The sequence below is a fragment of the Myodes glareolus genome, chromosome 5 (assembly GCF_982192425.1).
Source record: "Myodes glareolus chromosome 5, mMyoGla1.1, whole genome shotgun sequence".
In the NCBI taxonomy this organism is placed as follows: Eukaryota; Metazoa; Chordata; class Mammalia; order Rodentia; family Cricetidae; genus Myodes; species Myodes glareolus.
In genome coordinates, this window is record NC_142030.1 from 71,400,860 (window position 1) to 71,425,195 (window position 24,336).

General features: G+C 39.9%; 1 protein-coding gene across 5 annotated transcripts in view; it reads left to right on the plus strand.

Moving 5' to 3' along the window:
• Positions 1-23,805, plus strand: part of Smg7 (SMG7 nonsense mediated mRNA decay factor) — a 63,832-nt gene extending 40,027 nt beyond the window's left edge. For 4 of the 5 annotated variants that reach the window (XM_087906428.1, XM_087906426.1, XM_087906425.1 and 1 more), the window contains 15 exons: positions 2,604-2,766; positions 3,449-3,602; positions 5,095-5,165; positions 7,199-7,259; positions 10,408-10,527; positions 11,409-11,697; positions 14,384-14,528; positions 14,929-15,311; positions 16,255-16,626; positions 17,257-17,406; positions 19,121-19,201; positions 19,607-19,766; positions 20,428-20,598; positions 20,719-20,864; positions 21,451-23,805. In XM_087906428.1, coding sequence (XP_087762554.1) covers positions 2,604-2,766; positions 3,449-3,602; positions 5,095-5,165; positions 7,199-7,259; positions 10,408-10,527; positions 11,409-11,697; positions 14,384-14,528; positions 14,929-15,311; positions 16,255-16,626; positions 17,257-17,406; positions 19,121-19,201; positions 19,607-19,766; positions 20,428-20,598; positions 20,719-20,864; positions 21,451-21,564 — 2,580 coding nt within the window. In that variant the 3' untranslated portion in view covers positions 21,565-23,805. The remainder of the gene's footprint in view (positions 1-2,603; positions 2,767-3,448; positions 3,603-5,094; positions 5,166-7,198; positions 7,260-10,407; positions 10,528-11,408; positions 11,698-14,383; positions 14,529-14,928; positions 15,312-16,254; positions 16,627-17,256; positions 17,407-19,120; positions 19,202-19,606; positions 19,767-20,427; positions 20,599-20,718; positions 20,865-21,450) is intronic. The other variant, XM_087906427.1, reaches the window with a different exon arrangement.
• Positions 23,806-24,336: the final 531 nt, after the last annotated feature.

Sequence of the window (24,336 nt, forward strand, 5' to 3'; positions counted from 1 at the left end):
GGCCTAGCATAAGCTTCTTAACAAATGCTTTCCCACTAAAATACACCCAGAGGACCAGACTCCTAGTTCCTGTGTAGTTACTTAATTGTGAACTTGTAATAAAAGTTAAATCTGGACTATATGAAATCCATGCATCTGGCTTCCCTCTTTTTAGCTGAGCTGTGCTATCCAGACATGCTGTAGCAACCTTCTCATTGACCCCCCATTCCAACCCCCGCCAGCTGACAAAATAGGTCAAAGTGGAATGTATTACTATACATTATTTTAAATGTATTGAAATATTTGACTATTCGGTATTAATGTTTAGGGCACTGGAATCAGCAGTGAACCAGATACTCTGAATCTTGTATTTCTGGGCTATTCCTTTGTATAGGAAAGCTGTCTATAACTAAATGTTGAGAAGTCTTGCGTTTAAGGGGTTTGAATACTTGGGTAGACTGCATGGTACATACTTTTAATGTAATCCCAGGACTTGGGAGGCAGAGGCAGGTAGATCTTTATGAGTTTGAGGACAGCCTGATCTTCATGGCATCCAAACCAGCCAGGGCTACATAGTGATAAACTGTCCAAAACAAACAGTAACACAAAACTTGGACAGTGAAAGCATAAATTAGACAAATATAGTCAAAGTAAAGTAATTACAGATAACCATTTGAGTTGATCATTTATAAGATATATTATATTTGCAATATAAATAGTGTATTGCAAAATAATCTTTCCTGGTCTTCTTCTGTTTCCTTCCTTCCTGTTTGAACTTATGCCATGGTATTTATAGGATTGAGTGTGTAAAAGAAACCCTGACTTGAGTGTTCTCAACTACTTAGACTAGAAAAGAATATTGGAATCTGAATAGACGTGTTGGATTAAAAGTATAACCAACATAAGTGGTTAGCTTGTTTAGAAGGGTAGGTGTATAAATTGAAGGAGACATTTTATTGGAAAATTCTATCAGAGATTAAGGAATTAAGTAATGTTTGTCTTTGGAAAGGGACTTAACATTATCAACAAATACAGTGGCATGGCATATCACATGGAGATTGAGTTATCAAAAACAAATCCGAATTTTTCTCCAAAGTAATATAGAAGACTTTGCTTATATAACTCACAGTGGCTATTTTAGACTCTGCCTCTCTCGATAGATAGGTAGATAGGTAGGTAGATATATATAAATGGAAATCTCAGAATGCAGTAAAGGCGACTGACATGTTGGATGCAGCAGGAACCCCAGGCACTGGTCCTCAACTGCAGGAAAGATCTTGTCTGGACCGTCAGTTCTGGTTTTATTATTTGAGGTTTTTGTTTTGTTTAGATATGGTCTCACTCTAGCCTTTGTTGACCTCAAAATTGCTGTAGTCATTACAATCATGCCAAACTCTCTGTCTCAACTTACCAAGTACTGAGATTATAGGTATAAGCTACTACATCTGGTGTATTGTCAGTTCTTACCAGAAGACTAGTAACACTTGAGTCTGCTATCTTCCAGAATGTTCCCCTGGGAGAAATGCAGAAAGGCTGGCTACAGCTAAAAATATCCATCCTAGTAGCTGTCAACTTTATTAGGAACTTAGGTTTGCATCACAGATGTTAAAACAGAAGTATAACTACATTGAGACCACCAGCTTTTCGAATTTGCATGGTAACGTTCTATACTGCTTAGCAGGTTACATAGTTGTTACTAGGTAAATAAAACTTGGTAAAAATCATATGAGTGAAAAGTTCAGGACAAATCTTGTCACACTTCGTGTATCAAGGGTTCAAAAGAATACTTGAATCTTATTTTTGGAATTCTTTCACTGCATAGATCTGCTTTCAATCATTTGTCCTTTTAAAGCTTGTTTTGTTATGGTTTTTTTAGACAAGGTTTCTCTGTATAGCTTTGGAGCCTATCTGGGAACTCACTTTCTAGATGAAGCTGGCCTTAAACTCAAAGATCCGCCTGCCTCTGTCTCCCAGTGCTGGGTTTACAGTCATGCGCTACCACTGCCCAACTAAAACATTTTATTCAATATGTATGTCTCTTACAAGGCAACCTCTAATGGATTAAAATATCTAAATATATGTATAACTCCAAGTATTATCATTATCTATTAGATCATATTAAAAGTATATATTGTTTCTGGAGCTAGAGAGATTACTCAGGAGTTAGGATTGCTGGTTGCTCTTCCAGAAAACCCAAGTTCTATCCCTGGTACCCACATGGGAGCTCACACTTATCCATAACTCCACTTCCAAGGAATCCAACACCATCTTTTTGGTCTCTTCAGATACCAGGCATGCATATGGTGCACAGGCTAATACTAATATTGGTGTTTATGAAAAAAACAGTATTCATAAAATAAAAGTAGATAAATCTTTTTCAATACGTGGACAGTTTCTTAGGGCAAAAATGTTTGTTCGGTAGTGCCTAAATTTTTTTAGAGAAGAGTTTTCTGAGTAGACATTAGATACATATAAAATACTGGAATTAGGAGTGGAATAGTTTACTCATCCCGTAATCTTATTACACTACTCTGTGATTCTAAATCTATTTAATTACTAATTCTTGTGTGTAAAACACATCCTGCTCTTGATAATATATGCAGTATTTTTGTCTCCTGTTACAGAAGCTGCTGTTCCAAAAAGCTTTCAACTCTCAGCAGTTAGTTCATGTCACTGTCATTAACCTGTTTCAACTTCATCATCTTCGTGACTTTAGCAATGAAACAGAGCAGCATAGTTATAGCCAAGATGAACAGCTGTGCTGGACCCAGTTGCTGTCCCTCTTTAGTGAGTATTATATCATTTAACTTTGAAAGATGAAGTTTGTATAATTAGACATTGTTATAGATATAACCAAATGAGTCCTGTATTCTCTTTTTGGGTTTTTTGTTGTTTAGTTGGTTTGTTTGTTTGTTTGGTTACTTGGATATTTTTTTGTTTTTATGTTTGCTTTTGAGACAGGATTTCTCTGTGTAACAGGCCTGGCTGTCTTAGAACTCACTCTGTAGACCAGGCTGGCCTTGAACTCTTAGTGATTTGCCTGAATCTGCCTCCAAAGTACTGGGGTTAAAGGCATGCACCACCACCACCTGTCAAAGTCCTGTATTTCTTGCTGTTGGATCAGGAGACTTAAACATCAAATTCTATCCTTTTGTCTGCTTATATAATATTAACACTCATTTGCTTTATATAATATTTGAACACAGAAAAGAAAATGTTTCCTCTCTGCTTTTCTAGTTTTTGATATAATCTTACTATGTATTCCCAGGCTGATCTTAAACTCATGGTCCTCCTATTTTTAGCCTCAAGTATTGGGAGTATAACTGTGGGCTACCATGCCTAGCTGAAAATTTATTTAGAAAGAAACTAAGATGCATGAGTGTTTAATATAGCAGAAAGCTCGTAGTTGATATTTTGAACTGGTGTGCTGTTTAAAATCTGAACCTTTTTCTCTACCCTGCTCCCCAAGTGTCTTTTCTTGGCATCCTGTGCAAATGTCCTCTCCAGAACGATTCTCAGGAGTCCTGCAATGCCTATCCCCTTCCTGCAGTCAAGGTCTCCATGGACTGGCTAAGACTTCGACCTCGAATCTTTCAGGAAGCAGTGGTGGATGAAAGGCAGTAGTAAGTGTTATGAAGTTTTAAGGTAGTTTCATTTGATGTTCATAGACATAGGAGAACTGCATTCTGAAACAATATTGAACAAATGAAGAGTGTGTTTTCTGCCTACTCTAAGGAAATTGAAATGAAAACTTCTAAGCATGCTTTCATTTATTTTTGAATTCTTCATGTGAGACACACAAATCTTAGATAGAAATTTGTGACTCCTATATTCCCCTGTTGCTATATTATGAAGAGATATATTTTACATTTTAGAATGAACTTGGCATAAAAATCTTTTGGGTATTTTTTGAGACAGGGTTTCTCTATGTTGCTTTGGAGCCTGTCTTGAAACCCACTCTGTATACCAGGCTGGCCTCAAACTCACAGAGATCTGCCTGCCTTTACCTCCCGAGTGCTGGGATTAAAGATCTGTGCCACCGCTACCCGGCAACATTTGATACAGTTCTTAAAAACTTTTTATTTTAGTGATGAATGACATTTTCAGTGTACTTTTGATTGTAGAAATAATGTTTCAAAAAGATTTTGCAGTGGTAATGTTGGACCCTAGAGTCCAGTCACTGAGGAGGAATCGCCCCAAGAGACCATCTCTCACACCACAGCTGATGTAAAAGCATGAGGATTTTATTAATTCTGTCATGACAGGGTCCCTCAGCGGTCGGGAAGCTGAAAGACCCCAAATGGCTGGTACAGGCTATTTTTAAAGGAAAAAGCCACAGAAGAAAGGGGGTGTCTGGGGATTGTTCTTTAACTGTTATGATTGGCTTATTCAAAAGGGCTATTACCAATAATTGGCTGGAGAGTAGTTGCCAGATCAGATGAAGTAAGGGGGAAACATCTGAGGGTCACTTTGCCCCTTTCCCAGGGCCAGAGTCAAAACATCAGTAACTGAATCAACGCCTAAGGGTTGGTTATCTTGCCCCTATTCAATAACTGAGTTCTATTTGGAAAATATTCATAAGGACTCAGGGAGATGATGGAAAGTTTCCAACATTTCAGTACGTGTGTGGGCAATTGTTAGGTCCTTGGTTCCCAGGGGAGGGGGAGAGCATTACTGCCAAGGGGCCTCAGAGTTGTCAGAAATGGCTTCAGAGTTCTACAGTAGAAAGTTCCTCTCCTGCATATCTTAGTTGTTTAAGTCTCTGAGTTTTCTGCTTTAGCCTGGTATGAACACAGAAGTGACTGTCTAATAAACAATGGGACCTCATTAAGACCCCTGATCTCATTAGTTTCAAATTCTTTCTCTTTTCATAAGTGCCATCCTATTTTATATTGTCATGAATGGATACGTAGTTTTCCTTTTGATATTAATGTAGGTTTTGTAGTACAGGTTTTTAGATACTGCTATTTTTGACATAAAATTTTTATGTGTACTCTAAAACTTCGGTTTTGTTTAATAAATTAGGCCAGGAACTCTAAATAGATGCCATTTTTATAATTTATTAATGTTCTGGTTTCTCATATAAAAATAAAATACAAATTTTTTAATTTGCAGCATTTGGCCCTGGCTAATATCTCTTCTAAATAGTTTCCATCCCCATGAAGATGATCTCTCAAGTACTAATGGTAAGAGCTGCCTAAATTGTGTACTATGCTGTGGTTCTCCATCATACTGGGTAGGTTGAAAGCCAGGGAGCCTGGGCTTTTGGTGAAGTGTGTTTGTTTTACTTGAATTCAGTGTTTCAAAGAGGCTCTGACTTCTGGTACTGATGAAGTGGGTAGATGTGGCTAATTCTCCTGAATTCCCACAGCATATATCTTCTCTGATAGACCTTACAGTAATTTAAATTCTATCCTTTTCCTCCCCATCTCTTTATCATTGCAAGTTGTCCTGGGTTTTTGTTTGTTTTAAGATTTATATATTTTATATGTATGAGTATTTTGCCTGCATATATCTATTCATGCCATGTATTGTCTGGTGCCTGCAGCAGTCATCAGAAGTGTTTGGATTCCTTGAAATTAAGAGTTTGCAGACATTTGGGAGCCACCATGTGGGTGCTAGAAATCAAACTCGGGTCCTCTGTGAGAACAGCAAGTGCTCTTTAACTGTTGAGCTGCTTCCCCAGCCTCAGTCGTCATTTTGTTTTATTTTAAGGAAATGATGTGAACACCATTCTCCCATATACCTACACATCACACAGAATTTAGTACCTAAAACATAAAAGACACAAATTGCCAATATTTCTCCCATAGTATAATGTTTGTACTGTCCATGTGATAGTGTGTGATCTTTGTGCTTTTTCCTATGTACAAACATTTGCGTCACATACAACTTTAAAATTGCTTTTAAGCCAGGCATTGGTGATGCACGCCTTTAATCCTATCAGAGGCCGTCAGATCTCTGAGAGTTCAAGGCCAGCCTGGTTTATAAGAGCTAGTTCCATGACAGGCTCCAAAGCTACAGAGAAACCCTAATTCAAAAAAACCAAAGGGGAAAAAAAAAAGAATGCTTTTCAACTTTACAGTGTAATATTAACATTTTCATTTGCTGCTAAGCAGTTTTACTGGCTTTATAATACTTTATATGTGTGTCATAGTCTATTTATTAACCCTGTCTTTAAAATTTTCCTCAAGGGCCTGAGGAGATAACTCAGTAAAATGCTTCACCTTTCAAGCATGAGGGCCTGAATTCAGTACCTATACCTAAAACCCACATGAATAGTTCCCAGCATACCTGAAATCTCAGAACCAGCAAGCCAAAAACAAGAGGACTCCTAGGGCTCCAAGTCTTGGATTTCTGTTAGCCATAGGAATAAAACTTGCCAGCCAGTCTAACCTAATTGATGAGCTCCATCCCAATAAGAGACCCTTTCTCAGAAGATATGGGCAGCATTCCTGAAGGTGACACCTGAGGTTGTCCTCTGGCCTCCACTATAGCACAAATACATGTGTGCACATGCATGTACTTTCATAGTTTTAATTTTCTGCATATATAGTGCTGCACTGAGCAACATAGAGCTTCACTCTCTTCTCTATTAGTAATTTGCATTGAGTCACCTGGATCTTTTTTTTAGGATTTAAAAGGTTTGGGATAATGCCCAAGGCTATTTCTTATAAGCTCTCAATGACGTTAGTATTGTCACTGGATAACTGGTCATGTGTAGCCTGAACATTGGGTTAGTAGATCTGATGTGAAGCTCTGTATTCTAATTTTGGCTTGTTAATTTGTTTTCTCCCTTCCTCCCTCCCTCCAAGACAGGGTTTCTCTGTGTAGCCCTGGCTGACCTGAAACTCGCTCTATAGAGCAGGCTGGCCTCAAACTCAGAATCTACCTGCCTCTGCCTCCTGAGTTCTGAGGTTAAAGGCATGCACTACCACACCCAACTGAAGTTCCATTTCCTGAGACAGCTGATGAGGAAGCTCCTTGAGTGTTTCCTATTTGAATTTTAGGGGATTATCTAGGTACCAAAGCTGTCACGCAGGCTTTTGTTGGATGACTTGTCTTTAGCAGGGTGTGAGGTAGGAAAGCAGAGAATGGACATTACACATTCTTTTGTTGTCTTTTTTCATTCACTATTTTCATATTGTCAATGTTACTCTTCCAAATAATGGGATTTTAATTGAAATGTTTACAAATTTTGTTGTCTTCCTTTCTTTAGCCACACCTCTTCCAGAAGAGTTTGAATTACAAGGATTTTTGGCTTTAAGGCCTTCTTTCAGGTAAATAGCTGTGAAGTTGTTGCAGTGTTAAAATTTGTAGGAATCTGGCCTACGTGGTGAACCTTTGATTTGACCTTAGTGTGTTGTCGTTTGTTTTTAACATTTATTGGGGGGGGTTCATGGACCGTGGCATGCACGCACACACACCCTCTACTATGTTTTTTACACATGTGCACATATACACATATACATGCACATTAGTGTGAAGTGTTTTTAAGAAATACAGAACAAAAGAATGGAGTAGAAAATTGCTTTCCCTGGTGATACTTAAATTCTGCTTTTTAAACTTACCTTAAGAGATGTCTGAAAGAGGAAAATTTCTGTTATTCATTCATTCTTGTACTTTGAGACAGGATCCCACAATGAAGCCCCAACTGTGCTGGAACTCACACCATAGACCAGAACTGGCCTCAGGCTCACAGTGCTCTGCCTGCCTGTGCTTGCTGAGTGCTGGAATTACAGGTCTATGCCACCAGACCAAACTATTTTATTTTTTGAGGCAGTCTCCATAGTCATTGCTAGGCTGAAGCTTCTACATAGACCCCATTGATGTTGAATGTGCAGCGGCCCTGCTGCCTCTGCCTGCCGTGTGCCAGTATTGTAGTCATGTGCTGCACCAAGCCATTCTCAGCAAATTCTGCATTTTAACTAAAAGTTAATACTTTCTTTTTTTCCAAATTAGTAATAGTGATAGGATGGTGTGGGCATGACTGTGAGTAAGAACACTTATGCAAGCATGAGAGTTAATCCCAGCATCCATATAAAAAGCCAAGCATGACTGAATGTACCTGTAACCCCAGTGTGTAACTGGAAACAAAATAAAAATGTCAAACTCAAGTTCAGTGAGAGACCATCTCAAGGGAATAAGGCAAGAGCGATAGAAAAAGATACCTGTAGTTGTGTGTATACAACTGTGTGTGCGCATTATCTCCTTCTGCATTAAACACACCAATTTTACAAGAACATTCTAAAAAAGACTTATCAATGGCAAAGGGATCCTATTTTCCAATCATCCTTGGTCTCCCCTGCATCTTGTTCTTTCCTTCTTACTTTCTCATCCTCCATCTTTTACTCTGTTTACATTGTTTTTTCAGTATATTCCCCACTGCTGTTTTCCCCTTCTCTTCCCAAATAGCTATCTTCCTTTAGTCTACTAACATTTAATTTGTTCTTTTTTTAGTCTATTAAATAAAATAAAATTCACAATCTCCATCTTTCTCTGTTGCTGCTTTCTTTACTATAAATTTCTTAAGAGCAGTGTTGGCTATCCTTACTGATTTCACTGTTTAGTCATTTCTCAGCCTGCTACAACTGAAAGCTGTTGTTGTCTGTCATCTTAGTTACCAAACTCTAATGACGTTTGGATTTTACCAAAATCATGCATTTTTGTTAGCTACTACATACATAGTCTATGGAGGGTATTTAACTAGTAGAAAGTTAAATCAAAGACAGTTTAGTCACAGATACTCTATTTGACATCTTTGCAACAGTTTATTATTCCTGGTATATTCATTTTTAAGCAGAGTTTTTTTTTATTTTACCTTTTTAAATTCTTGTAACATAGAATCTGTTGACACGCATTCTAGAAATCAGAAAATCCTTTACACTAAAACTATAACATCTCTAATATTCAGCATTTTCAAGTGAGTGCTAACAACATCTCATGACAAAGACAAAAACTCAGGTTTGTCTGTCTGTAGTCACTCTGGGGCCTCCTTGGCTTGATGTCAAATCTTAGTGCTGTCCAACTCTCAGCCCCTCAACCCTATTTTCTACCTCCTCTTTCCCCAGCCCCATTTATACATATGTACTCAGCGTGTCCTTTTGAATGGCTCTATATTTTCCTCTGTACTAGGACATTCCCGTCTGCTCCTCTACCTTCCTTTTACCATCATGGTCTGCAGTCGTCCTGCCTGGGAAGGCCAGCTCAGCTGTCACTCTGAAACCTTCCCAGGGTTTTTTGGAAGGAACTCCATTCTTCTTTCACTTTGCTTTTTTATAAGGCTTATCAGGTTTAATCCTGAAGGTAGGGACTATTTCTCACTTTGTGTGCCCTTCAGCTGTTAGCTTCCTTCATGGCTTTGGATTCAGAGATATGCATGGCTTTACTTTGTAGCCCAGCTGTCTTCAAAGCTGCTGTCCTCCTTCCTCCATCTCCCAAATGCCAAAATTCTAGGCATGGCCCGTCACCCCTGACTTAAATAATTTTTTTCTTTTAGAATTACTGACAAGAGATCTTAGGAACTCTTTTTTTTTCACATTGGTTTAGACATCTATCTATATAATTTATGACGTTTGCACATTTTTGTGATTTAGGAAATTTTTCAACATAGGAAGAGGGCACCAGATCTCATTAGAGTTGATTGAGAGCCACCATGTGGTTGCTGGGACTTGAACTCAGGACCTCTAGAAGAGCAGCCAGTGCTCTTAACCACTGAGCCATCTCTCCAGCCCAGAGTAGAATGTCTTAAAGTATAATGACACTGTTTTTAGCAGGCATCTCAGGAGTAGAATAAATGGGTAAGAGCAGTTCTTTGTTCTTGCACAGGACCCATGTTTGATTCCTACAAGGTACCTGCAAGGCAACTGAAAACCTCTTAAGGCACCTCTAGTCCTAGGAGATCTGATGTTCTCTTCTGATCTCTGGGAATATCTGGCATACATGTGGTGCATGTACATCGAGGCAAAACACACACATAAAAATAATGTGCTTCAGAGACCTTTAGCATTATGATTATTTTTTTAGTCAAATTATTTAGAAAACAGGTGTTTATAAAACTGCTTGGTCTTCATACAGTGATAGAGCATCTGTCCGGCATGGACAAGGACCTAGGTTTAATCTTAGGACCCAAATCAAGCAACAAAAAATAGTTTATTATTATAATAAAAGAATCATTAATAAGAAAAACTTAGATTATTTTAGTTTCTTACCTAGAAGGTAGAAATACTACATTAATATAATAAACTTTGATATTTGGTTTTTGCTTTGTTTGTATTTGAAATCTTTGGAAGTATAAATTCAAGCAAACACCACTGATTATATGTGGTCTATGTCCTGTGTGGGAAACATCTTGAAGTTTTTGCATTTGGTTGTCTTGAAAATTTCTTTAAGTATTTAATCTTCTTTAATGTACTCTGTCATTTCTAGGAACTTGGATTTTTCCAAAGGCCATCAGGGTATTACAGGAGACAAAGAGGGTCAACAGAGACGAATACGACAGCAGCGTTTGATCTCTATAGGGAAATGGATTGCTGACAATCAGCCACGGTATGCCATGGCCTTCTCCTACATTCCTTTTTATTGTTTTGTCAGCACACACAGACATGTGCCTCATGTATATTTTTTACTTCGGTGTAAATATTATTGATGATGAATTAAGTCGATATTTGTAATGTATCACCCTGGTGATCATAGTTTATTTAAATGTCTCTCTTCTCACTATTACACTACCTGTTATCTGTGATAAGAAGAATTAGTTTTGTCTTATTTATTGTGTGCTGCTTCAGCTTACAGGCCATCTGTGTTATTTGAATTGAATTGGACAGTCTCAGGTTCAGTGAGTGATTTGTATGGCAAGGATGTGCTGATCAGTTTCAGTCAGGGCAGAGAGGATGATAGAGACGAAGCAGGGGGTGGTGCTGGTGTAGGGAAAGAATACAAGTTTTGGAGTTAGGTTCAAGTTATTTCTAGGTCTGTGTTCCTTGCATCTTCCTGGTGGATTGTGTGCTTTTCAGAGACAGTTATTATTATTTCATGCTTGTATTCAAATTTCTGCTATGCTCGGTACGTTTGAGTGCTTGCATGCTTAAATTTCTGAACTTCAATTTCCCTTTCTTTAAAATAAGTAAAATAACCTTATAGGCTATGTCAAGAACTTAGACTAGTATCATAAGTCATGCTTTGTAAATTTAACCAGTTATTAGAAACATGGAAAGGGCAGGAGAATAATGAATGAAGTGTGGTGATGTGAAATGTAGTCATTAGAGTCTTGGTTACTGAATAATATTGATCTCTTTCCATCACATCATTTTTTTTGCCTAAAAATATATTCACCTGTTGAAGTTAGTTTTTCATAATAAATCCATAATATGGATTTATTAATAATTAATTGATTATTAATATGGATTTATTCTTGCTTTTTTTTTTAGGTTGATCCAGTGTGAAAATGAGGTAGGGAAATTGTTATTTATCACAGAAATTCCAGAATTAATATTAGAAGACCCCAGTGAAACCAAAGAGAACCTCATCCTACAAGAAACATCTGTGATAGAGTCACTAGCTACCGATGGGAGCCCAGGACTGAAGTCAGTGCTGTCTACAGGCCGAAATCCAAGCAACAACTGTGACCCAGGAGAAAAACCAGTGGTCACCTTCAAAGAGAATGTTAAACCACGAGAAGTGAACAGAGACCAAGGAAGAAGCTTTCCTCCCAAAGAGGTGAGCAGGGCCTGTAGCAAAGGAATAGCTGTAACTAAGGATGATGGAAAGAAGGACAGCACCAAGAGGAGAGCTGAGACCAAGAGATGCACCTTAGGAAAGTTACAGGAAACAGGAAAACAGAGTGTGGCAGTGCAGGTAAGCTGTATTTGAACTATAAAACAGGTAGAGGAAGGCTCACACAAAAGGCAAGGTTTCTCGTTTTGTTCATAAAGATGGGTACATTGACCGTTCTGAAGTTTAAGTGCACTCTTTGACTGCATAGGAAGGTATGTAAAGAGCTGTGGTTGATGGCTAGTTTATCAACTTGAGGGAATTCCTGAGACCAGGGAGTTCTCGTTAAGTGCTCCACACAAAATTTTATTTTTCTTTGGAAAGTATAATTAGCACATACTAATCTTTCAGAAGAGTTTTCAGGTTTCATAGCATCCAGTAGAATCAGGTTTATTACAGCTTTATAGCTTTTTTTGTCTTTTTTTTTCTTAAGAGTCACTATTTTATATATATACCTTTAAACCCAACACAGAGGATGGTGGTTCTTTGAGGTAAAGACCAGCCTGATCTAAATAGTAAGTTCCAGGCTAGCCAGGGCTACATAGTCAATCAATCAATCAATCAAAGAATCACTGTACAAAGTAAAACTTTTTTGTAGAAGACTGAAGCACCTTTTCTTGGCATTATACCTGCTTGAGCCAGTGGTGTTGTATGGAGTAATATCAAGTCTTGCTGAGAAAACCATTTCCCAGCTATTTTGTAGCCTTTTTTATGCCTTTCCAAAGAGATACCAGTAATTGTATATAGTGTAAAAGGATCTTGACTGTTTTATTAATACCGTTAATGTTTTGGTGACTACTTAAATAGTTGTGGGAAATGTAGGTGGCTGCTTGTAATTAAGAATATATACCTCTAGTTTACTTGCCTGATAGAAGGGGGGCAAGTAAAATGTGGTTCCCTTCTTTTTTAGTGTTTGTGTCAGCACACTTTGTATGGGTTTATATATGCGTATACATGTGGACGTATCTGAAGGTGAGAGAACAACCGCAGGTATCAGCCTCAGGAAGGCCATCTGCTTTCTTTGAGACAGTCTCATGTTGACCTAGTTCTCACCAGTTAGGCTAGACTAACTAGCAAGTGAGCCTTCTCCCTGGTGAGACTGTAAGTGCACGCCACTACTCCTGGCATGTTTATGTGGGTTTGGAGGTTGAATTCTAGTTCTCATGTTTGCAGGCATTCTACTGATGAAGCCATCTTCCAAGTCACATACATATAGGGACTGACCTGAACAGAGGGTACAAAGGAAAGGCAAAGAAACAATAAAGCAAAATCCCATCTGTTGAAGGGAGACGGCTTGTTGTTCCCTGTCGCTTAGCCCTAAAATAATCACATAGAAACTGTATTATTTAAAGCACTAGCTCTAACTTTTTATTGGCCAACCCTTAAATATTAATTTAACCCATCTCCATTAATCTGTGCATTACCACAAGGTCATTTTAGCACATCTGTCTCCACAGCGGCTCCATGGCTTCTCCTTTACTCTGCCTCCTTTCTCCTAGCATTCAGCTTAGTTTTCCCCGCCTAGCTCTGTTCTTTCCCATCAGGCCAAGCCAGTTTCTTGATTCATTAACCAATAAAAGCAACACATAGACAGAAGGACCTCCCACACCACCCATCAAGTTAACTAGACTTAAGTTTAGCTCCCAGTAAGAGCCATGCTGATAATAAAATCTCCTTTTCTGTCCTCTATCCATTTCAAATCTACTAATAGATAACAAAATAAGTCTGGCATATAGGCATGGCAGTACATGCCTGTAATCCCAGCACTTACAAGATAGGCAGGAGGATTGCTACAAGTATGAGGCCAGCCTGGGTTACATAGCAACTTCTAAGCTAGCCAAGGCTAACCAGACCTGTCTCAGCAATACAAAATAAGAACAAAAATTTGGCATACAATTCACATGACATAATATTATCAGCTCTTTTTCGATTAACTACTGTCTATTTTTTCTTTTCCTTCCCCTTCCCATCCTTTCCTTTCCCCCCCTTCCCCTTTTCTTTCCCTTCTCTTTCCCTTTTTGTTTTTTCAAGACATGGTTTCTCTGTATAGCCCTAACTGTCCTAGAACTCTGTAGACTAGGCCTCAAATTCACAGAGATCTGCCTGCCTCTGCCTCCCAAGTGCTAGGATTAAAGGCGTGCCCATCACCACTGCCTGGCCACTGCTGCCTATTTTCTTGCCTTTTGCTCAACCTTGAACACTGCACATGGCATTTCTTTATTGGCTTGGTGTTTAGAACCTTGGGCCTGTGTGAGCGAGCGCCCCTAGTTATATGTCGCCTGTGAAATAATAGCATGAAGAGACCCTTACCAAATGGCTGAAGATCTTAGGCAAGGTTTTTAGCCTGTTGACATGAGGTATCTTATACAGCAAATGGTTTGTATTCTCATTTTTCTTACTTAGTTTTTCTGTGGTTATAAGAAAGCAAAATAACCCTACTAGTAAATCTAAGCCCTTGTTTCTTTTACTAGTAATTTATCTTGACTTTCCTATATTTAACTTCAATGACTTTAAGTTTCTTCAGCATACTTTGTACATAATGAGATTTTAAATTTTTTTCTTTGAGTGGGTGGTTTTTCCTAACACATGGGAACCAGGTTTTTATAATTAGTTTTGCTTCTGTTGATTATAGGTAAAATCCCAGACGGAACTAAGAAAGACTCCAGTGTCTGAAGCCAGGAAAACACCTGTCACTCAAACTCCAAGTCAAGCGAATAATTCTCAGTTCATCCCCATTCATCACCCCGGAGCTTTCCCTCCTCTTCCCAGCCGACCAGGTAGGTATACATTCTCTATCTAATTCATCTGTACAGAGTTTCTGTTCAGTCCTTGCATGCTTTATATCCTTAGTGTCGTGTTACTAAGCTATAATGTATAGGAGAAAGAAGTTTAAGTTCTCTAATACAGGATTCTTGTTGAACCAAAATTTTTTATAGTTTACATATAAATACTGGTTAGTTACCATGAAGGAATTGTTATCATTAAACATGAGAAGCATCTTTAGGAGAGTCTGATTAATGTATAAAGGAAAAGTCATAGTCTATTTCTTAATTTGAGTTAAACCATGCGTGGTTGACTGTTGCTTTTATAATGTGTTAGAAGCACTCTCCCCTCAAATCTTGTCCCTTTCTTTTGTTAAGTTTCTTAGAACTAAAGCTGTGTTCTTCTGTTTTGAAGGGTTCCCGCCCCCAACATATGTTATCCCCCCTCCTGTGGCATTCTCTATGGGCTCAGGTTACACCTTCCCAGCTGGTGTTTCTGTCCCTGGAACCTTTCTTCAGTCTACAGCTCACTCTCCAGCAGGAAACCAGGTGCAAGCTGGGAAACAGTCCCACATTCCTTACAGCCAGCAACGGCCCTCTGGACCAGGGCCAATGAACCAGGGACCTCAACAATCACAGCCACCTTCCCAGACACCCCTTACATCTTTACCAGCTCAGCCAACAGCACAGTCTACAAGCCAGTTGCAGGTTCAAGCTCTAGCTCAGCAACAGCAATCCCCTACAAAAGTCATGCCAGCTTTGGGGAAAAGCCCACCTCATCACTCTGGATTCCAGCAGGTAGGCAACAGTTGTGTGTACAGCCAGCTAGAATAGTGAGAAATGCCGAGAGAATTCAGTGTTTGGCCATTAATAAATACTAGTTAGATTTTAAGGTTGTTCCTGCTTAGGCTTACCGTGATTGTGTGAATACAAGAGTATTCTTTGTGTTGTTAGGAGGTTTAAACGTTTACCTTCTTGCTTTATTTGTAAAGGGTGGTGTATTAGATCTTCACTATCATTTTTACATGCTACTTAATTGCTCATTCTATTAAAGATTTTTCTGTATATCTTATTTTCATAATGTGAATGTGTGAGTGTATAGGAGTGTAGGTGGATGCATATACATGAGTGTCTGTGCTGGAGGACAGCCGTAGTGTCGTCCTTAAAAATGCCCTTCACGTCCTTTGACCAGGGTCTCTCACTGACTGGAGCTCACCAATTAGGATAGTCTAGCTGGCCCTAGGTCCTCCTATCTCCACCTCTCTAGGACAGAGATTATAAGCTTGTGCCATCATGACCAGCATTTTTGCATGGGTTCTAGGTACAGAACTCAGATTCTTGTTTTACCAGCTTTCATCCTCCCCATCCCCTACGCCATAATATTTCTTACTTGGTCATAACAGAATTGAAATAGAATTGTTATCTTGAAGTGGTGGTGAGATGAATGTGATGCCAATCTTACATTTATGTCCTTACAGCACAAGAAACAGAAGGGTGAAGCAGATTCTGTCTCACATACACATTCATTGAACTTCTTAAATAATTGAACTGAATAAAGATGGAGATTCAAGGTCCTTCTCAGAATTGCTGAGTGTTGAAAAATCTTAAGGACTAAGGAAACTGTTTTTGTCTAGGGTCTTAGTTATAAAATATCATAAACTTACTCTCTGAATCCTGAGTATTGTCTATCAGTAAGATTGCAGTTTATCTTCAACTTGTTGACAGGCATCTCTTTTTTCAGTATCAACAGGCAGATGCCTCCAAACAGCTGTGGAATCCCCCTCAGGTTCAAGGCCCACTAGGGAAAATTATGCCTGTGAAACAGCCCTACTACCTTCAGACCCAAGACCCTATAAAACTGTTTGAGCCGTCATTGCAACCTCCTGTAATACAGCAGCAGCCTCTAGAGAAAAAAATGAAGCCTTTCCCCATGGAGCCATATAACCACAATCCCTCAGAAGTCAAGGTCCCAGAGTTCTACTGGGATTCTTCCTACAGCATGGCTGATAACCGAGCAGTAATGGCACAGCAACCAAATATGGACCGCAGAAGCAAACGGTCCCCAGGAGTCTTCCGTCCAGAGCAGGACCCTGTGCCCAGGATGCCATTTGAGGTGTGTGTTCTTTCCTATCACCATGTTGCATGAAGATGGGTTTAGGGTTGCAGAGCTTTAGAATTTCTCCAGTTGATACACTGAAGTTTATCAAAAATGGGCATTATTGAGGACTTGACCTCTTCAGAGTCATACATGTTTAATTTAGGGAACTGAAGAGTTCAATAGTTGATTAGTGAACTGTACTGGTGTGACAGAAAAATAATCTAATGGCATGATAGATAATTCTGAGAAGAGCTCCTTACTTAGGATGTGTCGTCTAAGTTTAAAAATAGGTTTCATGGATATTTAAACAAGTTGCTTTCTTAAGTGGAACAAAGTCAGTTATCTCCTTGCTCTTGTTATGTAGGAGAAGCAGGTGTGTAACTGAAAGAGTGCTTTCTGTGGTAGGTTACTCACCGGCTGCCTCACCGCCTGTCCTGCTCTAGTCACGGCTTACTCTTCTAGGACTTGGTCTTCTCTGTTGGCTGTCACTTTGTGTTTATATTTCAGCTTTTTGGTCTGTATGCTACATCACAATTAATTACGCCTTTACTCTTGGCTTTAGCTGTATTATCCAACTAATCATGCTACTATTCTTATGTGCTTTTGTCCCTAATTGCATCTCACAGTGATCCTTTCTGTCACTAGGATCCCAAGAGCTCCCCTCTGCTTCCTCCGGACCTGTTAAAGAGTCTGGCTGCCTTGGAGGAAGAGGAAGAGCTGATCTTTTCTAACCCTCCTGATCTTTACCCAGCTCTGCTGGGTCCTCTCGCCTCTCTTCCTGGACGAAGCCTCTTTGTATGTATTTGACATAACTCTGCTGCTTTCTCTAACAGCTTCTTTTCTGAGGCTTTTATAATACTTAGTGTAGGTGAACTCTTCTTTTCTGCGGCTTTCCTCTTTATGGGAATATAACGTATGTTTCCGTAGTGCCTGAAACTAACCTGGTAATGTAGTAGAGCACAGCCAGTGGTACTGACTCCAGTTCCCCCAGATTATAGTCATAGCCCAGATATGGGTTAGCCAGAAAGCATCTTGTACTGGTCTGTGTGATGCTGGCCAGTTAACTCCTTTTGTAGGTAATATGTATACTTGAACTCACAAGTCAAGTGTATTCTAAATATTAAAGGAAATACCTTCCACGTTTTACAACTGATTGATGGCTCTTTCTTGCTCAACTCACCGAACCATAAAAGAGCCCTAATCTAAATTCAAAGTTGGAATCATAAAACAGAATGGGTAAAAATGAAACTCTCTGAGAACAGAGTACTAGAAGTGAGTGAATTAGAATACAAATGATTAGAATAATATAGAATAAAATGTAAGAATTGGTTACTGATACCTGTTTTAAAACAGTCTTCTAGAACTCAGCCTGCAGAATGTCATTCTTTATGCCCACTAGTATTTACATCATATTTTAATTGAGGGTGTGGGGTATAAATAATGGAAGGAAGGTGTACATCATGAAATCCCTTCCCCTTCGCTACATCTTAATACAGCATAAAAAGATTTTGAACTTTTTTTTCCTAACTTTTTCTTTCCCTTAAAATAGAGGGCAATAAAATACTTAGAGGATTGAATTATATTAATCATAGAACCGGGAGAAATAAAAATAGCTTTATGATAGTTTCTCCCTTCCCTGGGGATAGAGCATAGAAGCTCCAGCGACTCGGCTGCTGCACTGTTGCCTCACACGTGTGTCTGTCTTCTGTCTTGTACCTTTCTGCTGGTGTGTTTGAGACTGCAGGTGCCTGTGTCCACTGTTCCTTGTCCGTGAATTCTTCTTGTTCCTGCCCATTTGGTTGGAAATAGAGCTGATGCTAGAACAAGTGGGACCTTGAAATGTTTCTCCTTTTTTGCATGTTTAAAAAAAATGGAAAACAAGAGCCCTTCTGGTTCTTAACATAGTTGATAATGTAATATTTGTGTAATAACGTGATATATAAAATGCTTTACATGTAATGAGTGTTGAGCACATTATTAATCTGCTATCTAATGATAACATGCATTTAGAGAAACCAGCTTGCTCTCCCCTACCCCAGTAACTTCCCTAGGGCCACTAAATAAAATCTCAACTTAGTAGTTTAATGTATCTGCTTTAGGAAGCATGAAAACAAAACCAGCTATCAAAATGGTTTTGAAAGACTTTTTTAAAGTCATTAATATTCTTAACATTTTAGGGAGTAAAACGTGCCAGGATAATTTATCATCTTTTACTGAGGGAATTCCTGAGGGTCATACCTAAAAAAACACTCCTGGTTTCTGCCTGCATCTCTGCACTGGACCAGATAAACCTAGGAAAGAAGGTTCTGCCTCATCTGTGGCAACTGGCACATAGCTGGTATTATTATATTGACAGATATGAATTTAATCTTTCCCAAGTCTTACACTGTACTCACGGGACTGATAGACGTGTGCTTACGTGGTAATCTTTTTTGCTTTGATAGTTCGTTTACTTTAAAATGGAAAGAATCACTGTTTGTTTGTTTTGGGTTTTTTTCTGGGACTAAAGAAATCCTTACTGGAGAAGCCTTCAGAACTCATGTCGCATTCATCTTCTTTCCTGTCCCTCACTGGATTCTCTGTCAATCAGGTAAGTAAAGTTAAGAATCTTGCTTTGTGTTTTTAGTATAGATTATTCTCTTCTTTTCAGTGTAGTATTATTTTTTGAGTCTTAATTTTACCTCCTTTGTCTGATTGGGGCAGACTGACGACCTGTATATCATGAATTTGAGCCTTTTAAATTTCTTATGCTGAATTTCTTAGAGCTTAGTTGTTCAGTCAAATAAATAACCCGCCCTTTTTTGGCTCAGATAGTTTACATGGAAAGCAAAATACAGAATGAAAGAAAGGTAAAGGGGAAGACAAAAGTGAAGGAAGTTAGTCTTTGGGAGTTTGTCTTACTAAGAAATAAGAAGGCTTTGGGTCTGCTGAGCACCCGTGGGTGTGGTGCTGCCTTTCTTCATCTCTGTCTGCACTGCTAACTTACATCTTTCAGGAACGATACCCAAACAGCAGTGTGTTCAATGAAGTGTATGGGAAAAACCTGACAACCAGCTCCAAGACAGAACTGAACCCCTCAGTTGCCTCCCAGGAAACATCACTGTACTCCCTTTTTGAAGGGACCCCTTGGTCTCCATCACTTCCTGCCAGTTCAGGTATCAACTAGTCCTTAAATTATAAAATTTACCTTTTCTTTTCATTCATATTGAGTAAGAATTAGTCAGATTCTATATATAATTAGAAGGGTTTTATTATCATATTTCTTTTTTTAAAAAAACGTTTTGGGGATTTATTTTTATTTTATGTGTATAAGCATTTGCCTGCACGTTTGTCTTTGTACCACATGTGTGCAGTGCCCATGGAGACCCTAAGAGGGTATTGGAACCCCTAGAACTAGAGTTATAGATGGTTTTGATTTTGGGTGCTGGAAATCAAACCCTGGTTCTATAGAAGAGCACCCAGTGCTCTTAACTGCCAAGATGCCCCTTTTGTTTCAGTTTCATAAAGTCTAATTTATAATAGTTCTTGAGATCAAGATATTATGACTCTGATGGATAAATATTGTAAATATTTCAGTGAAACAGGTCAGAACTGCATGTCTGATAAATTTTCCTGCAATTTGTTTTCTTTGTAAGGTGTACTTGGCTGTGTGCACTCCGACATGTTATCTGGCAGGTTGCCTCTTTGGCCTTTTCTCCAGAGCTTTATTGTAATGCTCTCATTCACATTTGAATGACCACATCTGAAGGAAACAACTCTTGGTTTGGTTTGTGAAACACTTATTAATGTCCATATATTGTTATTATTATTTTACAGATCATTCAACACCAGCCAGCCAGTCTCCTCATTCCTCTAACCCAAGCAGTCTGCCCAGTTCTCCTCCAACACATAACCATAATTCTGCTCCATTCTCTAATTTTGGACCCATTGGGACGCCAGATAACAGGGATAGGCGGCCTGCAGATCGGTGGAAAACTGATAAACCAGGTAGATCCACATTTCTTTCTCTATCAGGCAGAAAGGATATGACTTGCTCTAACTTTGCCTGGAGCTTGATATTTGCCACTGATAAAACATTTTGAATTCTTCCCCATTTTCATCCCTTAGCCATGGGTGGCTTTGGCGTTGATTATCTCTCAGCAACATCATCATCTGAGAGCAGTTGGCATCAGGCTAGCACTCCAAGTGGCACCTGGACAGGCCACGGCCCCTCCATGGAGGATTCCTCCGCTGTCCTCATGGAAAACTTAAAGGTGAGTAGATTTCATGAGGCTCCTGCTGTGGAAGTTGCTCTGCTTTCCTCCATGAGGGTTAACTCAGTGTAGTGTCAGAGTGTCCAGAATGGTAAAGGGTTTAGTTTTATGCTTTTCTGAAAATTTTGGTTTATCTTGGTGTGATTGGTTTAACCAATTAAGAGTATATAATTATTTGACCAGTTAAGAGTATATAATTTTAAATGCTTTGTTTGCCTAAAACATTTATAGTAGACTTACTCTGTTATGCCATATGAATTTTAGTAGAAAAACTTAAAACATGATTTCATCTGGTCATAGTGGTACTTGCTGTAATCAGAATGGTATAGCTAGAAGGGATAATCTTTCCAGGCCAGTCTAGGGTACTTATGGAGACTCTGTCTTGGGGTTAAAAACTGTACTTTCACTGTTTGAAGTTTTAAAATACTCTTAGGAATGAGTCTCTTGGTGACTTTTTCTTAGAACTGAATTGTTTGGGATTTCGAGGATATACTTGCCTTTAGGACTAGCTAGAATTTAAAATAAATCCCTGTCAGACTGCCAAGACATTTGACCGCTGCTGACAACTTTCTGGGTTATTTTTCAGTCTATCTGGTCCAGTTCCATGATGCATCCTGGACCCTCCGCTCTGGAGCAGTTGTTAATGCAGCAGAAGCAGAAACAACAGCGGGGACAAGGTGCCATGAACCCTCCACACTGAGGCCACAGTAGCGACCCAGGGAATGAAGGCTCCATAAACCATGGCATGTTGGGTTTGCAGGACTGACCCACACAGTCCCTGCAGGTGGCAGCCCTCTTGTCTGTTTCTTGCTGTCGAGAGGGTGTAAGTGTTCCACCAGCCCGCTGAGTGTGCACGAAATGTTCGCAGTGCAACAAAAAGAAAAAACCCATCAGGAACTCTGGTTCCCCGGGGCTTTCCGGAGGAGAGAGGAGCTGCTGTTGGTTTCACTCCGTTACTAATAGCACGCCTCTCACCTTCTCCACCGCGCATGTCCCCAACACGTGGGAAGTGGAAGCTGAGAAGGGAAGGCAGATGGGAGAAGCCAATAGGAACTTCTCAGTCCTTTTTTCCTCTTTGGGGAATAAAATAGGAATCCATTATGAGTGCTTTGCTGACTGAGAATGTAGTTGAAATTACTCGTAAACATCTTTTATTGTTATTACTCTCAGTAGCAAAATAACACACTGAATTCTTCCATACACAGGTGTACTTCTAGTCAGTGTGGAGCAAAGACAGTCCCGTTTGTGCTCCCATGAGAGGTCGGTGGTGACAGGACAGGGAACTGACCTCTTAAGCCAGTGGGAGTGTTCCATAAGGGAGAGTACAGGCCTCTTAGAAGGTTCTGGAAGGCCTTCCTCCAGCCTGGAAACTCCAGCAGGAAATGCCCTTCACTCTGTAGGTGCTCGAGCCCTAATCGAGGATGCAGTGTGGGTGGTGCTGCTGGGCTAGACCAGCAGGTGGCTGCTGTAAGATTTCAAATTAATGTTTTTGATTCCTCACTTTTGCAGTAGCGTAGCGAGCAGTCTCACAGAAGGCAGGCTAGTCCATTCATAGCCTGAAACACATTTTAATAGGTGGATGCTTTCAGTGTGGTTATTTTTTGTTAAGTTGGTTTTGTGTCCCCATCCTGCTTACCAGCCTCTTGCACCAGTCTCCACCCCTTTAGCCATATGCTGTATCCTAGTAATTGTTTTATCCCGAACGTGTGCAACATCTCGCCAAGAAGCAGCAGCATGGGGCCAGCACTTGGGGCCCAAAAGACAGTCTGAAGAGGAGGAAGCAGTAGTGCCTGCATCGCTGCAGAGGAGCCAGGCCTCTGCCCATCGCAGGCTCCCAGCCTTCATTCACCTCAAGAACAAAATTGAAGGCAACAGGGACAAATGCACACTGTGCACAGAAGAAATCACAACAAACGCCGCTTTGAAAAGGGCGAAAGAAAGGAATAAACTCTTTATTTGATATTTATTGGGAGGAAAGAGGACTGAACATGTTCTGTGTAGGAACAGAAGGACAGCATTTCTGTTAGTCATTTCCTGGAAAAATAATATTTTAAGGGGAAATTATGGAAACAATCTAAATGTCCAATTGCTGTGCTAGGATAGGGATTATTTTCTGGGAGATAGGTGTGTGTATGTGTGTGCGTGTGTGTATGTGTGCCTGCGTGCGTGCGTGCGTGTGTCCCCACACATGGCTGTCTACTCTCCCAGAGGGCATGGGTTGAGTGGGAGTTAGATGGACCTAAGCTGGAAGACAGCTGTAGAGCAAAGCACATCAGGAGCCCGGGTGTCATGGAATCTGGGTGGCCCCAGCAATGAGAAGGGGTGAGGTAGTGCTCATTGCTCGTCAGAAAGAGTGCTTGGAGCCCCAGGCTTATGCTATTGCTCTTTTAGTTTGACATGGTGTTTGGGTTTTCTTGGTTTTGTTTTGTTTTGTTTTTGAAAGGTCTAGAAGTGAACCCCCCAACACCCAATGGCAAATGAAACCCTCTGTGCTGCTCCAGTCCTCTCCATTTGTCCACCTTTGTCCTCTTCCCTGTTCCTTCCCTGCTGCCTTCACCCAGTTTGTGTATGTAAGCTCTGCATTCAGACAGCTGCAACATTCCGATGTTGGAAATGTCCCTGATTCTTGCACCTTAGACCAGCCAACAGGTTTACCAGCTCCCTCCCAGTAGTACCCACTTCCCATCTACAGCCCCAGTCTGCATGAGAATTTGGTGTTTGGAATGTTTTATGACTCTTGGCGGGCTTCCTTGCCTTGCCATCCTCACTATGGGGTAATGAGGAAGAGGAGGAGAATCTTCAACTGGTTTTGTGTAATAAACTTTCCTTTGTGTTTTGTTTTGATTTGATTTGATTTGTTTTTTTTTCCTGTCTGTCTGTGCAAGATCTGCAGCTGCTGAAATCAGCTTTGCCTTTAATTAAACCGTGTTCTCTCCAACCAGATCTGTGTATGGAGTGTTTATTCTGCCTTAAAGGATACAGAAGTCAAAACACCTCTTAGAACTTTAACTACTTACCCATCTGCAGGAGCAAGCAAAGATGGCTACAACTCGGTATGCTTTGGGGTTTCTTGTGCTTTTCTTAGCATTCCAGTGAATTGTTCTGGAAAATGAAAGTTAGAAATAGGCTGCCACAGCTCTTTAAGAGAGTGGCTTCTGTAAAGGTAGGAGCTGTCTGTTTTGTAGCTCATCACTCGGCTTCTGTCTGACCTTTAAACTCTTCTGACTCTGACAAACACCACATAACTGTTAGCCTTGCTGCAGTTTCTCTTCAGTTTGTCTAAAGTTTCCAAAGGCAACTCCAACAGCTGCTAGGGACCAGAGCTCACACTGACTAGTCTCTCTCCTCGATTGTGATTCCATGTAAAACTCACTGCTAGGCAGTGGTGGCACACACCTCATCCCAGCACTCAATCTCTGAGTTTGAGGCCAGCCAGGGCTATAAAGAGAAACTCTGGCTTAAAAAACAAGCA